Source organism: Brienomyrus brachyistius, chromosome 14 (assembly GCF_023856365.1).
Source record: "Brienomyrus brachyistius isolate T26 chromosome 14, BBRACH_0.4, whole genome shotgun sequence".
Taxonomy (NCBI): domain Eukaryota; kingdom Metazoa; phylum Chordata; class Actinopteri; order Osteoglossiformes; family Mormyridae; genus Brienomyrus; species Brienomyrus brachyistius.
This window is the reverse complement of record NC_064546.1, coordinates 2,091,539-2,109,601: the sequence shown is the minus strand read 5'-3', so window position 1 is coordinate 2,109,601 and position 18,063 is coordinate 2,091,539. Positions and strand designations below refer to the sequence as shown.

General features: G+C 46.2%; 1 protein-coding gene across 2 annotated transcripts; it reads right to left on the bottom strand.

The window, feature by feature from the left end:
• Positions 1-6,786: 6,786 nt before the first annotated feature.
• LOC125707715 (uncharacterized) lies at positions 6,787-17,744 on the bottom strand. Of its 2 annotated transcripts, XM_048974999.1 has the most exons (9): positions 17,324-17,744; positions 16,201-16,242; positions 14,247-15,723; positions 13,376-13,789; positions 13,122-13,286; positions 12,873-13,046; positions 9,618-9,649; positions 8,904-9,041; positions 6,787-8,652 (listed from the first exon to the last, which is right to left on the bottom strand). In XM_048974999.1, exons 3-9 carry the CDS (start codon positions 15,661-15,663, stop codon positions 8,584-8,586), a joined length of 2,409 nt encoding a protein of 802 aa, XP_048830956.1. In that variant the 5' UTR covers positions 15,664-15,723; positions 16,201-16,242; positions 17,324-17,744; the 3' UTR covers positions 6,787-8,583. The 2 variants fall into 2 exon arrangements, with proteins under 2 accessions (XP_048830956.1, XP_048830957.1); XM_048975000.1 differs by lacking the exon at positions 16,201-16,242.
• Between the last annotated feature and the right edge of the window lie 319 nt (positions 17,745-18,063).

The following is an 18,063-nucleotide window of genomic DNA, read 5'->3' as shown; positions in this document are numbered from 1 at the left end:
TGTGTGAGTGACTGGTGTGTGAGCGTGCCCTGCGATGGGCTGCCCCCCATCCTGGGTTGTTCCCTGCCTCGTGCCCATTGCTTCCAGGATAGGCTCCGGATCCCCCGCAACCCAGTAGGATAAGCGGTTTAGAAAATGGATGGATGTTATATAGTTTGTTAAGAATGGAGGCGTAAGTCCTACCCAAGGGTAGGAAAACACTTTCATCCTTCACCCCACTTTATTGGGTCAAAGAGATAACCAATTAGATTGTGGAGGAGGTGGGAGGTGGAGGAGGCAAGACATCTGATTGGTTGGTCCCACCTCCTCTAGTTGCTTGGACCCAATCTGATGAGTTATCTCTCTAGTTTAATCTAGTTTAGATTAGTTAAGCTTGGGCTCCAGGAACAGGGTCATTTAACACATTTTTTGGGGAATTACAGGATTTGCTCAAGGGCCCAATGGAAATGTGATGACTACACAGGGCACCGTCCAATCCCAGACACAGAGGCCTAACCCTAATAGGCAATGCTGGGATTTGAACACAAGCTTCTGTTTACAATACAGGTGCTTTAACCAACTAAGGCACAGTGCACGTATGCTAGAAATTGGAAAAATAATTGTCTGAGATCACAGTAATTGGGTGTGTGGACATGTGCGTAAAATGGGAAGAGGAATGGAAGGCAGGCTACCATTGGTAGCTGAATGGGCCCTTGAAGCATCCATATTGAAATTAAACTGATGCATTAGGTAATATCAAGCGAGGGAATCAAATATCTTATTTTCTGAGACAATACCAGAGTCATCATATAGTATTGGTTCACACCATTGCTGGGATCAGTCTCATTTAGAAATGAACAGCTGGGTACTCAGTTTGATGTGCGATCGTATTTATAACAGGGAGTGTGCGCCGCTGTCTCGAAATAGCTACACCACAATAGCTACGCTGGATATACAAAACGCGTCACGAATGGCTTGTGGCTAATCTCTCTCGAGAGGGCATTACATATGTGTGTAGATAATGACTGAGCCAAGTTTCCACAAGTGTCCTTCACCCGCTCGATTTCCTGCGGCATTAATGTCTGTCATTGTGGAAATTAAAGGTTGGGGGAGTAGGGGGGGCTTGGATGAGCAGAGGTGGAACACAAAGGCGAAAGGGTGGCGGTCAATACCCCTCTTCGTGGGTTTAGACAGTTATGTACTTGAAATTACTCGATGAATTACAGTGTGTGATGTGGCAGCTGCACAGAATGAAGTGGGCTTTTTATAGACAAGAGAAAGGTTCTCTCTGTCCAGACTGGTGCCCCTTAACTTGGTTTTCTCCTACTGAGGGGGCGTTTTTAGGTTCTGTTACACTAGGATTGGTTCCCCCAGTTGTACATGCTGCCCAGAAAGACTGCTGACTGTCATTTTTCAAATCCAATAAAACTAAATGTGGAATTCCAGTGTCTGTCCAGGTCCTCAGTACATTGTGTGAAATGGAATTCAGGAGTGTGAAATATATGTACATGTCTTGGCCTTCTTGTGCCGACACATGCTGAGTGCCTTATTCCTCACGCTGCCATTTTTTAGCTCTCTATCTCTCATTCCCCTGCTTTCTGCCTTTCTTTCACCATTTCTAAATGCGTGACAGTGACAGTGTCACTGGTGCTTATCTCTCTCCTTCCTTCACGCGCGGTTTCTCCGGTTTCGTCCCCGTCTATCCATAGAGTGACGGTACCGTTGCTGTTTATTTTCGTCTCCTTAAAATTATTTTGATCGATTGCCAAATAAATTAACTGGAATTCAAGCATCTGCCTGCGTCCTCTGACCACGTTTCTTAGTTTGCCGGCGAATTGAGCCGTAAGCTCTTGGCTCTGTAGGGTCCCTTTGTGGATCGCGTTCTACAGGGTGCCGTAGTAATGGATCTGAAGACCGGGCGTGCTTTGATCACTGGAGAGGCTGAGTAAAATGCTGGCGAGGTGACCGGCACGAGGCAGAATTTATCGGCTCAGTCTGCTGAAATGCAGCTCCTTCCAACAAGAGTCATAATGAGCCCCAGGTGTGTGTAGATAAACAAATGAAACTTTTATGGAAAAATGTATGAATCAGAACATGTTACAGTGGCTTACATTTAAAAAAATATCTCATACCATTTAGTACCTTTATTGTCCACATGTAAAAATGGGAAAAAAGTACTTTAATTCTTGGTCCACTGCTTATACTTCAGGTGTGCTTCTAATTTATTAAGCTCCCTAAAGCATTTGTATTGTGATCCTCAGGGAGTGACATTTTAATGGGGTGATGTAGTATCTCTTGGGAAATGCCCTCCTGATGTAGCAATCGGTTTCACTGAGGCAGCAGAAAGGTTTCATTTATTACCGCTTCACCCCGATGCAGCACAGGGCCGGGGTGTACAGTACATATCCCACAAGCACAGTTTTACAGAGGGAGCAGCTCGATACCATGTCTGATGAGAACAAGGGTGGAATGCTTTTAGTGCTTTGCTGTATGGTTAAAATAATGCCAGGCTCTTAACTTTAACTTAAATAGCAGTAAGTGCAGTATTTGTGTCTGATAGGGGCAGGACCACCATAAATGGGGGAGCGGGGGGTTACGACGATTCCAGGAGCCTCGGACTGACTGCGGCTCTAAAAGGCAGCATCCCTGGATGGTGGGGGATCAGGGATGGGGTAGCACCTTTGGACTGTTTGAATGTTTTGCTCAACTTTGGAAAACTTAGCCATTAGGATACATTTCACATCCTGCCTATAGTAACCTACTAAACACCATAATTGTTCTAGTGAGTATAGTCAGTCTTCTTCCCCCACTCTGTTCTATACACCGTTGTGTATTTCCATCCCAGAACCTCATGCAATTTGTGTCTCTTGTGGTATCTATAAAACATCTGAATGCCTTAGCCTACAGACCACTAGCTGCTCCAGTTTCATCCCAGTCCTCTTCCTCCTGTCATAATTGCATACATGGCCCATGACTCCTGGCATTATTTTTGCATACCTTCTGCAGCAGAATAAAATCGTATCTGTTCTGTTTGATAGGGAGTCTTTCTGGCCTTCTGCATCGAGCAACGCTCAAGGTAATCAGGCAGAAAAAAAACTACTGATCAAATTATTTGCCGATACTGTGATTTATGTCTATCGATAAAATGCATTCATGCTGAGCAGGAATCACTTACTATGCAAATAATCTATACTGTGCTTCTTCAGTTTATCTAGCTGGGTGCTGGACAAAGGTGGGGGGGGGGGAAATCCAATGCAAGTTTATATCCGTACTCACTGGAAACCTGTGATAAATTGTTGGAGATCTGCATAGGATGTCCAAACAGGATGGAGTAGTGCTTAGCCTATTTTTAATAAACTGTTCTGTTCACATCTTACCTAGTATCCAATCTGACATTCAGCCTATATATTTTTTGTTAGGTTTACAAAAGGAAATTATCCAGTTTCCTAAGACAGTCTTTGTGATGATCCAGATTCCTGATGGATTAGAACATCCGGCTGTTTTGTCGTGTGAATGGGTCTTGCTCATTCTCTCTAGCTTCGCAGACCTGCCCCGCATCAGCAAATGGAGGCTGCATGCCTTACATTCCCATTTACCTAGAGCCTAGTCAAAGTGAACATTCCGGAATACCGGCGATGAATGTCCCTCAGAGACCGTTTGTGTTTTTGTTTCCCTCATCTACCCGCGTGGCTAACAGACCGAGGCGATTCAATACGGCATGAGCTGGCTGATTGTCTTCTAATTGCTTTTCGAGATTCAATCAATTTTAATCTAGGATGAGTGCAACATGCAATCTAGGATTAGGAAGACGTCGCTGAAGGCTTGGGGACGACCAGGCGGGTGGATGCGCAGCTTTCTGCATGTCGCTCTTTTTACATTTCATTGGCAAACGGAGGAGCTCTGTGATAGGGTTGTGCCCCTGGACGTTCAGCATCTACCTATCAGACAGCTTGGTCAGGGGAACGTCCGTAACATCACTGGCTGCTTATTTCGCCATTCTTTCTGGGTTCAGTCCATTTTTCGATGATTCTCTGTGCGCACTGATGGACAGTCACATCATCCATGCAAGAAAGGATTAGCAAGTTCTTGCTTGCGCTATGCAGAGTCGCAGGAGTCCAGAGCCAATTCTGTAAGCAAAAGGCCTGGAACCAGGTTCGGGCACCAACCCATCACAGGGTACACACACCATTCACAGCTACACACAACTTGGTAACTCAGATTCATTTTAGCATATTTTTGGACTGTAGGGGGAGACATCACTATGCTGCCCCTTATTTAGTAATGTTGGTTGCTCATTTTGATTTCTTCTGCGAATCTAACACTCACTTGCAATTATGTGAGCAGTGACGATTCTGTTCATGACTGGTAAGCTGCCGTGTCTCTGAGGCCACCACAGGTTCTGTTCTCCACATGGACCTGCCTGGTTGGGTGACTCTGCCCCTGACACTGTCCTCCCACCATGTTCTCTGGAACACGCGAGGATTTCTCGGTATTTCATCACATGCTTCTTACCATGTGACTGTGGTGTGGTAATTGCATTTACCGCTGCTGATTGGTCTTCTGTTTGTGCCGGTACAAGACTTCCAAAGCCTTATTAGACAAAGTAAGTGGATTTGATTGGGTCGCCTGACTTGTCCTCGAGATAAATGGAGCTGTCGGCTGGAGGCAATCGGACTGAGCCAGGCATGGCGTAACCTTGACGGAGCTTCCTGTCTGGGAGCGGAAAAGCAGACGATGTCAGACCACTAAGAGTTTGTGCGCTAAAAATGTGAGCCCTGTGTTTTTCTGCTGAGAAGGACGACCCGACCAGACCAACGAGATTTAGGCACCACCTCAATCACCGTCACTAGGTCACCTTAGAGATCGCTGACTACACTGCCAAATGCCATCCCAGTATCAATATTCCATGTGCACTAAAGATTACTTTCCACAGGCCATGGAAAAAAAAAAGCTGTATAAAAGAGGCTTTGTGGGTTATATATAGAAGGGCAGACTGTGGAAGCTGCCTGCCCTGGGAAGGTCGTACCTGAAAGGCTGATAAATATTTAATGTTTAATTATAACGGAGATTTAATTAGAAGGACGGTAGCTCTAGATGGAGGGGGCTGGCACACACTTGGGCCCCAGCTAGGCTGAAAGACAGATAACCACCACAGGAAACCAATCCAAAGTCAGCTGGTGTGTGAAAAGGGGTCGATGTCGTCCCCATCACTAAGAAGCAGACAGCCGTCGCTGGGGCTTCTAACAAAAGCCAGATTTTTATAATCTGTGACTATGTCCCACTAATGGATTCATACTTTTGCTAAGACAGATGGGGCACATTGTCACATGTGGATAAAGCCACCATTTTACTGTTTAAGAGGAACTTTTTTTCAGAATGGTTTGCCTGGTTTTTACATTGACTTATTTTTGCAGCCTAGGAGATGTATTAAAGTAATTATAGCTAAGTATATCATTCTGGGATTCAGCACCAAAGCTTTTCATGGGATTTAAACCTTTAACCTTTTAGTTATCGATCAAAGTTCTTAACCACCAAGTGAGCTGCTTATCTCTCCTTTTTCTCACCTCCCTTTCCTCTACCATACTTCCTTTTGCTCTGTTCTTGCCCTCCTCTGCTCAGTGTCCTCCTCTCCTGTCCCCCTTCTATCATTTACGTTAATAATAGTTAGCTTGTCTCATTACTTGCCAAGGCAGGGACAACAGACCGTTACAAATGCATTTGTTACAGCAGGGAACATACATTAGCTTTAGCTAATCTCTCTGATCATTAATCACATGCACACACACACACACACACACACACACACACACACACACAATCCCACCAGAATATAAAATTAGGTATCAACAGGAAGGTGACCTGTCTGACATTGTGGCTGCCCTGCCTTTGCAAACATGGGCACTGATCTGCCAGAGCGAGTGAGGCTTCTGTGATACGAGAAGGTCTCCGGCAGGACAGTCAGGACAGTGAGGCCGGGAGGCTGGTGGCATTTCTGGGAACGACCCACTTAGAGCTCCGGCATTGCGCCACTAACACAAACCTAAAACGTCCTTAATCACCATATGTGCGTGACGGATTGTGACATGACACCATTCCAAATACGATGGGCCAAATCGAGACGCCCAACAACTTGGAAAAATGACATTGGGCCTCACATTTCGCAGTCATACAGAACAAATATGTGGAGTCACTTCTGCGGCCTGTTGAAAGATCCATTTTTCATCTGTACGTGCATCTCCTGAGACATTTCCTACGCCTGTCCCACATTTTAATGTCACTTTAAATGCTCATAAACCTCAGTTACATCAGCTTCTGCTGCTGACTGCACCGCGCTCGTGCCGGCTAGTGGAGATCTTCGGGGACCAGCGTGCAGTAATGCGTGTAAAGATGACTGTAGCTTTTTCTGCCTTATAACCACGGCACGGTGGGAGGAGCTCGAGCAGCAGAGCCACTAAGCATAAGAAAAAAAAAACCATCAAAAACCCCCATAAAAATCGAAGCCGTGTCTTCAGGTGCCCTTGTTGGAGTGCCAAAGGAAGGCTAATCGATTATGCCCTTCTAAGTAAAGGGCCTGGGGTTTTGTCGTTCATGGTGGGAACGACGACGTTGCTGAAAGCCTATTGGCTCTGTGCCGTTTATTTACAGACAATGCGACCATTCCGGACGACGGTAGCGACTTCGCACGCAGGTGACCTTTTACAGCATGACAAGCGGCCGCGCAGCCTGCGGCAGCAAATAAATGCATGTTCAGGGCCTGTGACGGTCCCGGGAGACCCGTGCTAATCCAGCCTGAAATAAGGAGACACGGACGGGGCGGGTGTATGATCACATGGAAAATATCACAGAACACCAGTGTCAGGACAGTATTGTGAAAATGTTAGATTGGGGCCAGAAAGGACAACTGGGATAAGACAGGGACATTCGTGCTGGGAGTCATGTGCACGTTTGCATGAGCACATGCAAAAAAACATTTTTTTTGAGTCTGCGGCTTTGGCACAAAGTGTAGTGTGAGCCTCATGGGCCACCGTCCAGCAGGCATTAAATGACACCAGTGACCGACATCAGTGACCATCTTCCTGGACAGCAAGTGTCACGCAACTCAGCTCCTGCACCTTGCTATGTTATGAGGCAGAAGCAAAGCGCTGGGGCATTTAAGGGCCTGATGACCAAAGGTACTTTAAGACGTAGCTTCGGCGATACCTTTAGAGGCTTAGCTATGCTCTACCATCCCTGTATGTCTTTGTATATGTATGAGCTCAGACGCTCAGCCATAAAAAGCAAACAACACTGGATAATGAATTCATACACAGGAATTATTCCAGTGCTCCTGTCTACACACACATTTCAGTGCAAAGAGAAGCTGTTTTCTACAGGGGAAAATGAAAGCCAGGAGAAAATAGATGGGTGTATTAAAACTGTCAAGTGCACCAATGTGCTGGTGGAGTATGTGGTTAAAGTGGTAAATGGTGTAATGGTATAGATGCTACAATTTTAATAAAATTTGCCGTTAAAGGATATTAAAAGAATTTTATGCTCTTTCAGATCTTGCTGTTGGATGGTAACAGTTCCTGTCATTCAAGACAGTTATTACAGCAAATATGTACAACTGTCCAAGAAACCAGTGAAATACTTTTAGCTTTTAGCCTCCGGCGATAAACACTGATATATAAATCGCACATATACAGATTAGCTGTTTAAGAAACATACAGCATCTCACATTAAGGCGAGATGAACTCACGATGCAGATCAAGGCAGATTGTCACTGAAAAATCCATGTGAATGATTGTATAATAAATACCGTTGCTTTACAAAAAGCAGAACCTGTACTAAGTCAGTATATTCACAAGATAATACGCCTGTACACATCACAAAAGAGTTTGCGCCTTTCGGCATTCAAGAAGTTAAATCACAGCACATGTGTGCAAATATAGCCATGTGAGGATGCCAATTAAGTCTGTCATAGTTATATGTGTTATGGAAAACAGTATATATACCAGACAGTCCCGCCTGTTTAAATGAATTACGACAACAAGCAAACCCGGCAGAGCATCTGAGAATTAAAGATAAACACCGGGAACGAACTGCCGTCGGAGGGACGTATCAGCCGTGAACATCAAGGCTCATGCAGCAGCTGTGGATTTGATGGTGACACCACAGCCAACCAACAATACTTGTCCAAAAAAGAAGAGGTTGTTGGACCTCGTTAGTTAGCCAAAGACAGCATCCATTGGTTAGTCCGCTAATAGTGTGAATTACTTGTGAAGAGGCGTTCAATGCCTAAAAGATCACTAAGGAAATTTTGAAATCAAATTCAGTCCCGGCAATCCAACATGACCGTTCACGCGGTGAGAAACCGCGTTTCAAAAATGAGTGTTACGCACACCACTCGGATCTACAAAGTTCTTTTTTGGAAGGGATTGCTGTCTTGGCTCTGCCCACAATCACAATTGCTCACAATGATGGAGAAGGACGGATGTAGAACCTCTTCAGAATCAGTTTTGTTTAACATGCAGGTACACGATCCACGGTGGGAGCATGTTCGAAGGATTCTTCTGCGGTTGCCATAGCGGTCCAGGGATGGCTGCTGTCATCCTCTTGCTGGTACTAAAATTCATCCTCTGAGCTGTCAGCCAGCAGCATGGCTCGGTCTTGCCTGCTGTTTGTCTCTGGGCTCTGAAGATGCGAGTCATGCGACAAGTGTTACGTGGGGCATGGCGAGAATGCCGCCACACAGCACAGACATTTCACAAAAAACTGAAAATAAGATTTTATACCACCTCCACCTGGCCCCCCGCTGCAGTAAAGCTATCTGCCTGCCCGGCCTTTCGCTGATTCCCTCCCTCCCTCAAATTCCCATTAACTTCAAAACAGCCTCTCTGCGGATCAGCAAGCCTTTCAGCTTCCGTCTCTTCTCTCCTTCTCACCTTCCTCCGCTGGTTCTTGAGACTGTTATCCCTCCTCTTGCGATGCATCATCTTGATGCTGTAAAGAGCCCCCAGGATGAAGAGAGCCCCAGTGATCCCGATGCCCACCGGTGCCAACATCCCAGAAACGTAGCCCACCTGCAGAAGCGAGGAGGTGGGGGGGTGGTGGTGGTGGGGGGGAGGGTGAGCTTTAAACTGCACTGCGCCACTTCCAGGCTGCAACTTTTAAGAGTGTAAGATCTGGTGCCAGTGCACAAATGCACCACACCTGCTTGAATTATTGATGTAGAGGGCACTTAAACAGTGGATAGTACAAGTTTATTTCACCCTCCGCTGAAACTTATATGACAAAAATGACTGTCTGTTAAAAGGCCATTGAGGGGCACAAGCAGTCCGATCTACTTCCTCTGTGGAAAATGGCAGATGAACACTAACCATATCATGAATCTGGCAGATGGGCACTAACCTTATCACAAATCTGGTGGATGTGTACTAACCTTATTATGAATCTAGCAGATGTATACTAACCTTAGCATGAATGTAGCGGATGTGTATTAACCTTATCACAAATTTGGCGGATGAATACTAACCTTATCATGAATCTAGTGGATGTGTACTAACCTAATCACAAATTTGGCAGCTGAATACTACCCTTATCACGAATGTAGCGGATGTGTACTAACCTAATCACAAATTTGGCGGATGAATACTAACCTTATCACGAATCTTCTCTACCCAGCTGCGCACTGAAAGAGAGGATAGAGAAGTGCTCATTGGGTTGTTTACCCAGAAGTACAAGGATGCACTGAGCAGCCAATCCGAAAGAGACTTCCTGAGGCGCTGTGCAAGACCTGTGGTTACCGCGAATAGGGGCGACTTGATTAGTCTTTGGGTGCCGTCTTGTTTTCCATTGACATTACTATCCTTCCATTGACGACAATTGCTAGTGTTATACTCAGTGGCATTTTGATATGCCGCAGCAAGTGCACAAGTCTTTCGGTGTGGCCCTGTAGGCAGTGACGGGGGGGTGGTTCACTTTGCTTGCTTCTCAGACACCTGGGACAGTTGCAGGTGAAATTGCTGCTCTGCTGTGCAGAAAGTAGGCTCTCGGGGTTTGGTGGGAGCAGGAGCAGGGCTGCAGAGGCGGGGGAATTTATGAGTGTCCCAGAGGCCAAACAAGCATGCGGCAAATTTTAGCCAATTTCTTTGCATTTGCTGTTCCTGCAGCCAAGGTGATGGATGGCGGAGGGTGAACGTGAAACTCGGAAGAGAAACAGAGCACGGGCCTCTTTTTAGAATGGGTGAAGGATAGCTGTTTTTATTTACACTCTCCGCGATTCAGAAATGCCAACATCACACAGGAAGCAGCCCTGGAAAATGAAAATTTACATGATGAAGAAAGAAATGCCGCAAAATCACATGTAAGTGACGTAATTACATCTGATGTCTCCACCGTTGTTTTCTGCCATTTGGGCCTCCGAGGCTTCAACACTGGTAATGGAGATGAGTGCCTAAGCCACTCCCCCGGAGAAAAGTGCAAAGAGGAAGACAGAAAAATGCCCCAATCTCATGTCCTTGCATAAGAAGTCACCCACCCTCAGGCAAACCCATGCAGGTCCGTTCCTCACTATTGTCAAATTACTTAACTGTAAAAGGCACAGAGACCATTGCAAGGGCAAGGTTAACGGTCCACCCAGGATTTAGAATAACCCTATGGTCATTATTCCATTAACTACTTCTCTAATCTCACCCCTCCCAAAAAAAATAAATGGCCATCTTAAGTAACACATATCTTCAAGTTAAGTGGTTAAGATTCTGTCATCTTTATAAAACTGGGGTCAGAATCCCCAAAAAAAAAACAATCCCCAGTACAGGATCACAGACCTTTAAAAAGCTTGTTCAGGGATATGTTGCCGCATCTACACAACTGGCTCCCTGCAGCCCGGCCTGGAAACAGATCTTAGAAGGTGTGCAGCAATAACTGGGACTGCCGAAGTCACACTCTTAATGCTTATTATGCCTGACAGACCACCCTCATTGGTCAGCTTTGGATCGGATTGGGTTCTGCTGCAAAAAGTAAAGCCTTCAGTTAAACTGACGTTCACCATTTATCACTATTTATTTTCTGAGATGGTGCCTTAGAAAGTCCTCAGTGGTTCCATTCGGAGAGGCAGCTGCAGCCTAGACGCACTGCTCACTGGGCCCAGCCTGGAAGCAGATCCCACATGGTGTGCAGCACCAACTGGGACTGGCGAAGGCACACACTTAATGCTCAGGCCTGCCAGACCACCCTAGCTGCTGGTCGTTTTCTGCCATGGTGCTTGGAACAGCATTTTGTGCTCTCACTCTGAGGGGCCGATGCAGTGCAGACCCACTACAAACTGGGCCCAGACTGGAACTTGTTCAGCAGAGCCAAGTTTCACAGTGGGACGCTACTTTCACTAAAGCCTCTGAGCCCACACATTTTACCACCCCTCCCCCCAAATCTGGCAAAGGGGAGGCATGAAATCTTGCATTACGAATAAAAATGTGTGATATGATTTACTAACCTGCAAAGTGACCTCGGCAATGGAAAATACTGGTCAGGAGGCTTTTGGATGACAGAACAGAGACAGACAGCTCATACTCCTCTGGTTGGCACTGCACAGTGAGGCAGGGCCTGATTACTGTTAAGACTAAATCTGCTGAAGACGAACCTGTCAGCTGCTCCCCCGGGATAGGATAACACGTCATCGCCCACATTTGCATATCTGTCATGCTCGGTGGGACCCAGCAAACGCCCAACCAGCGAAGTCCCAGAAGCGAAACTGTCCCTCGGAAATGGGACACAAGCCCATAGGTAACATCTCAATTGCTCTGCATCCCTCTAAGCAGAGGCACTGTGACAGCTGTCCCATGTCAGGAAGGATGGCCATATTCTGCCACGAGTTGCGTTCCTTGCGATCCAGCAAGTCTAGCTGAGTCGGCCAAATCCTGCAGTCTGGTGCCGAACCCGCAAGAAAAACGCAGCCTGTAAATAGAACCCAATCAGCTGGGGCTGCTCTTCGTTCTCAAGCCCGCGGCTGGCGAACAACGGCTCTGCAGAGCACAAGGCAACCGGCTCTTCTGTCGGCTTTGATTTACCCTCCCTTTGGGGATACTGAGCATTGACGGTGAGTCAATCATTATTACAGACTTACTCCCACAATCCCCTGAAGTCAACCAAGCAGTCAGATTAAGCATGGCACTGTTAAGGAAACAGACGGTTCATCGATTTTGATAAGTCAGGGATTGAGGAGACTGTCACATTACCGAAAGGCTGTCCCACCTACGGTATGGCACAAGCCCTTTATGTTCTATCGATGACACTCCATGGAGGTCATGGCAGCAGGCCGATGTGTAGAAGATGTCAGCACTGGTCTCAGACACAAAGCACTACGTTAGACTGATGTTCAAGCACCCTAGAGGTGTTGCCCCATGCAAATTCACATGTCACCTAACAGGGTTCCTCTCTATTTCAGTCCAATACATAAATTATAGTTAAACACATAAATTAATTAACATTAATATCCATTCTCCACTAGTGCCCTCTATAGTTGATATTGGGCTAGTAAAGCAATGACCCCATTAACATGTCGTGATGACTTTGTTATATTCTTCTTAGAGTCACGTGGAGGACTGTGCCTAATCAGCCTAACTTGGACTATGCCTTACAGCACTGAGGTTCAAAATGTTTTGTCTCTTGTGTTCCCGGAATATATGAGACTCTGCAGCCCTCTAGTGGACAGAGTTCAAACTGCAGTTATGGTATTGGTTAAAATATGTGCCTCAATTACCTGCAGAAGATTGAACTCTCAAGACCAATAGTACATGGAGTAAGTAGATCTGACGTGTGGCTATATTAAAAGATTAAAGCCCAAGACAGGAATAGACTCTCCTGAAATACAAATACTCCTTGACTCCTTATCATGAATAGTCATGCATACGTACCTAACCCTTGATGGCGCTGTACCCATATGGAGTTTGAGTAGAGGTGATAAGGGACATGGCTGTAGGTGTGAGGCACCGGGGTTGGTGTGGGAGTCTCCACCAAATCCTCCTGGCTCTCCTCTTCATCAGAATCCTCCGTGTCCTCATCTTCCTCATCCTCATCGTCGTGTTCCTCTGTGAGGAGAGTTGGAGGGTTGTTTTAGAAGCAGACAAGTTCTGGGTTTTTTTTTCCTTGGCGTGAGTAAATACCTTCAGATTCTGACTCTTCCAGATCAGACTTGTTTCTAGGTGATGACAGACTGGTAGTCTTAGCCATAGTTGTAAGGAAAGAACCTTCTGTACTCTTGGGGGGCTCACTGTCATCTGAGAAGGCTTCTGTAGCATCTTTAGTTGGACTTGCAGTCATGCCCAGTTCTATAGAAGTAAAGAGGAAATATGAATCATATGTATCATAAGATATAACAGTACATATGAATGTGCTAGAATTAAATGCATCTCCTCACCCACAGAGTCATACTCCAGTGGGGGTCCTGGAGGGGGTGCTGTGAGGGGCGACAGCACAGAGGGACTGACTATGTCAGAGATCTCAGTTCCCGACATCTGCCAAGGTACAAAGGGCCCCTCTGGCATGGTGGGAGACTCAGTCTTTGAGGAGGAAGAGTAGGATGGGTCTAAATCTGGAGTTATCACTTCAGAGGAGCTTGCTAGCAGTGCAGGGGGAGACTGCAGAATGGAGGGGGTGCCAGTGGTGATCATCTCGTCCAAGGGGCCATCCAGTGGCTCAAATATGAGAGGGAGGTCCATGTCCTGATTCAGAGACGCCCCATCTGAAACTGGGGGTTCCTCCCCCACTGTGGCTTCTGGTCCAGATCGCACGGGTGTGGAGGATGGGTGTGCAGTGTCCGACATGCCTCCCACTGTGGATGACAAAGATTATCTAAAAATCACATGGCATCATGCCTATCAAACCTGGAAGCCACCTTGCTCAAAATCTTCACAGACCCCCCCAGGGTGTGCAAAACATGCCACGGCCTGGCCTCCGTTTAGACCTGAGCTGTCACAGGTTCCCAGCCCTGTTTCCAGCACTGAGCCAAAAACAGCAACCAATCAGGATGCCACTTGGCTGGGTGGGATTTCGAGTAAGACGTACAAAATGAAGTGGTGGTAAGTGAGAATCCTAAAAAGCTAACTCTCATCTCCATGGACCCCGGCTGTTTTATCAATTTACCCCAAACAATATCCTGCACAAACAATATCAGAACACCATGTGTATAATCTACCTTGGCTACCCATTATGATACTGGCTATGAACTGTGGAACACAGTATCCTGTCTCCACTTGTCTGGAAAGACCTCACTCCATTAAAACCATTACCTCCATTTTGGGGCAAAAAAACGTCCATCTGGGAAGATGTAGGAACTTGGCCAGTTTGTTGTTTTTGGGAACCTGTCCAAGCCAAGGTCTCTCCTGAGTCACTTTGTTTAGGTGCAGAGTTGGCTGAAAGGTAAGTGGATGGATGGGGTGGAGATGGAGCAACGCCCCTCTCCCGCAGAGATGCTGCTAGTTGAGTTGAAAGCTGGATTCCATCCAGGAGTGCACCATGTCTTGCCCCAGATTCTCCTTCAGGCCCTGACTGCATAATATTCTTCTTTGTTGGGTCGTTGACCATTGTTACCTCCCAAGAGAGGGCATCTAGGTGCTTTGTAGCAAGTTCCTTAGCTCTCTCTGCTACAGTGTAATTTTCCTCAATCCCAGTTTCCTCTGTCTTAGAGAGCTGGCTTTCAGTGTCTTGTCCCAGCTCTAAGGTTCTCGCTCCATGCCCAGCCTGGCCCGCAGCTTGGCCCGCCATATCCAAGTCTGTTTCTGGGCCCTCATTCTTTGAAAAGACCATCTGCGCCTCTTGTGGGCCACTTGGCACTAGTCCTGGTGGCAATGCAGAGGCAGGAACTGGGCCATGTGATTCACTGCTGGTAATTCGCTCTGATTCTCTCAAAAGGGCCATTTCCCTTTCTGCTCGTAGGGTCTGTAGCACTGGAGTGACTGCAGAGATGTGCCGCACCGCTTTGTCCTTAGCCACCACCTGCACAAGAGAACCTTGCAAACCCTGGTCAGTGGAATCCAAAATATCTGGTGTCTCAGTATTTATTGCCAAGGACCCAATACTCAACTTTGCTCCTTGGGACAGACGTTCTTGATTAATCCCTTTAGCCGAGCCCATTTTTGGCTCTGTACTCAGGCTCTTTCCTGGAACTGGGATGTACGTGGCAGTTCCAATGTGCTTCAACATTTGACCATCCTGGTCATCGCCCTCTTCCTGTGTTTGCGGTGGTGAGCTCTTGAGGTCACTCAAGAGTATCTCTTTAACAAAGTCCAACGCCACTGTAGCTCTTACAGGATCCTCGGTGTAACTGACAGATACACCCTCCATCGCCGACCTTGAACTCTGGAAGCTGGTCTCGCTCACTCCCATTTGGGGAGACCAGCTGCCAGCTGGAAATTTCCCCATCTCACTGGCTGGCTTGATGCTCTGTGACAGCCCACCCGGAGCTGCTGTTGGGCTCACGGACGTGACAGGTGCAGCGGCAGGCTTGCTGAGAGTGTCCTCTCCCTCAAACTTGCCCTCTGTGAGGTCTTGTGCCACCACAGTTTCCTCTGCCGGCCTTTGAGTGGTTTTCACTGCTGAAGTGTCACTACTCAGGGTCTTAGAGCCTTCAGCTGGGAATGGTGCGCAGTGGGCCAGAAGACCAACTCCAAAGAGAATGCACAGCTGGAGGGGCAGAGCACCAGCCATCTCTCACGGTTATGTGGACATGAAGCTAAGGCGTACAAGGGCAAGTCTCAATTAAAATGCCTAAAAAAACAAATAAGGAGAGACTTTAAGTTAATCAAGTCATTAAAATATAGCCATCTCTGTCATGCAAGGCCTTGTGTAAACATATATATGTAAATGTCATTTCACTGGAAGCAGCTCCCTTCAGAGACTGCTGTGGCTCTAGTCTAGTGGATAAACTGCAGTTCTGTTGATGCAGCCGCTTTATTTCACTGGGCAAGCCCGACGCAGCATTCCAGAAGCACTGCAAAAATGAAATGCTAAAACTTTGAAAGTTCCCCATTTCAGCACTCAGCATTTACTCATTGAAGCAAAATAAACCACTGTATGACAATGCATGTGGTGTATCAGCAATAATAATGATAATAATGATCAACATAATTATTAAAGTGCATAATGAAAAATATTATATTAAAATATACCTAATGAAAACAAATCTATTTGAACATTCAATTTATATGTGTATATATATATTTGCAACATAACTAGGATACTTACATATAAATGAATTAAAAAGACACTGTATTTCTGGAATGGAATCTAGAACAAATGCAAATTAAGACATTAGTCAGACTATTACACAGACAGAAGGATCATAAAAGCTGCCCCTGGGCCACCACATGCGGGTACCCTGCTGCCCATGGGCCACCACACGCGGGTACCCTGCTGCCCATGGGCCACCACACGCGGGTACCCTGCTGCCCATGGGCCACCACACGCGGGTACCCTGCTGCCCATGGGCCACCACACGCGGGTACTCTGCTGCCCATGGGCCACCACACGCGGGTACCCTGCTGCCCATGGGCCACCACACGCGGGTACTCTGCTGCCCATGGGCCACCACACGCGGGTACCCTGCTGCCCATGGGCCACCACACGCGGGTACCCTGCTGCCCATGGGCCACCACACGCAGGTACCCTGCTCAGAGGACAGCTAAGAGCTTAGCTTAACCCTCCAGTTTTGATCTGTCACACTTCTGTCATCTTCAGTAACAATAATGGTAGCAACAGCAGGACCTACATGAATGATTATGAGCTGAAATACATTACATGAGATCATTTTGGAATACGGAATACCGACGCTTAAATAATCTTTTCAAAGCACAAGTTTTGGGAATAATTATTACTCCAGTGCCCAGGATTGTTTCCTCATTATTCTACGGTGGGATTACTATTATTGATTAATTATTAATGATTATTATTATTATTATTATTGCTTTTATTTCTGCTGTTAAATTCCAACCCATGTTCACAATAATCTTCGAGTGCAAGGCTGAATTTGCTTTGGTAAAATGAATACAATTCTATCCATCCATCCATCCATCCATCTTACAACCAGTTATTCTGGACCGGTTAACAAGTCAAATCTATGACAGAATTACACAAAAATAAAAATCATGCAGTTCCGCAGATCTAGATGCCAGGGTGTCGTGTTAAGCCCTTCGCTAACTTGAGCGGCATTAGCATTGTGCACCGCTTATATCAGCTATTTAATAAATTACATTCAATGGTGGAAAATATGACGCCTCATAACTAACTGTCCTGGGTTTGCCTGCAAAACGGACCAGAAATTTCAACGACACATATGTGCCGCATCTTACGCAAACACCGTCGTCCTTACCTGTCATAGCCTGATTCTTCGTATATTTTATCTAACTTCGTTGCTTTTCGACGTTTCGGGCACGCGATGCCTTTCAGACGAATCTATGTGCAGATAGACTGTCATCAGGCGTCGCAGACCTGCAGGCTGGACGGCGCTTGGTCCGCTGCTGTCCTGCGATGGTGTGCATGTGTGGGTGCGTCAGTGTGACGGCTGGGGACCGGCGCGATGTTACCCATTCGCTTATATATGTGCTTGTCTCTGTGTGTATGTGTGTGTGTGTGTAATATATATCTCCAGTAACAACAGTTGACAAAATGTCTTACATGCTTGACATGGATCCCATGTTATCCCGAAGTGTATTGCCCTGATTAAGACGTCGGCAAATGTTTTACTTGGTTGGAGAACTGACATATAAGTGTTTCTAGCGCATTTATTGCATACCGAGAAGTAGCTAGAGTGCCTTTAATTGTAATAAATTTGTCTCGGACACACTGCCTTAAAACGTGGATACATTAGAATTACCATGCCAGCACGGTCTGTTCTGGTCTCAAAAAATTTTTATCACTAAAGGAAATCAAGCAAAATTTGACACATTACTTCTTTTGATTATTATGAGACAAATTTCTCCCTATTGTTTAATTGTGGTTTTGTTTAAAACAAAAGTTTTAAATATACAGTACACGATTAATGAAAAAAATCAGTAAATCACGGAACAAATAGCAATGGGTTTTCAACTAGGGGTTATAATGCAATTAAAA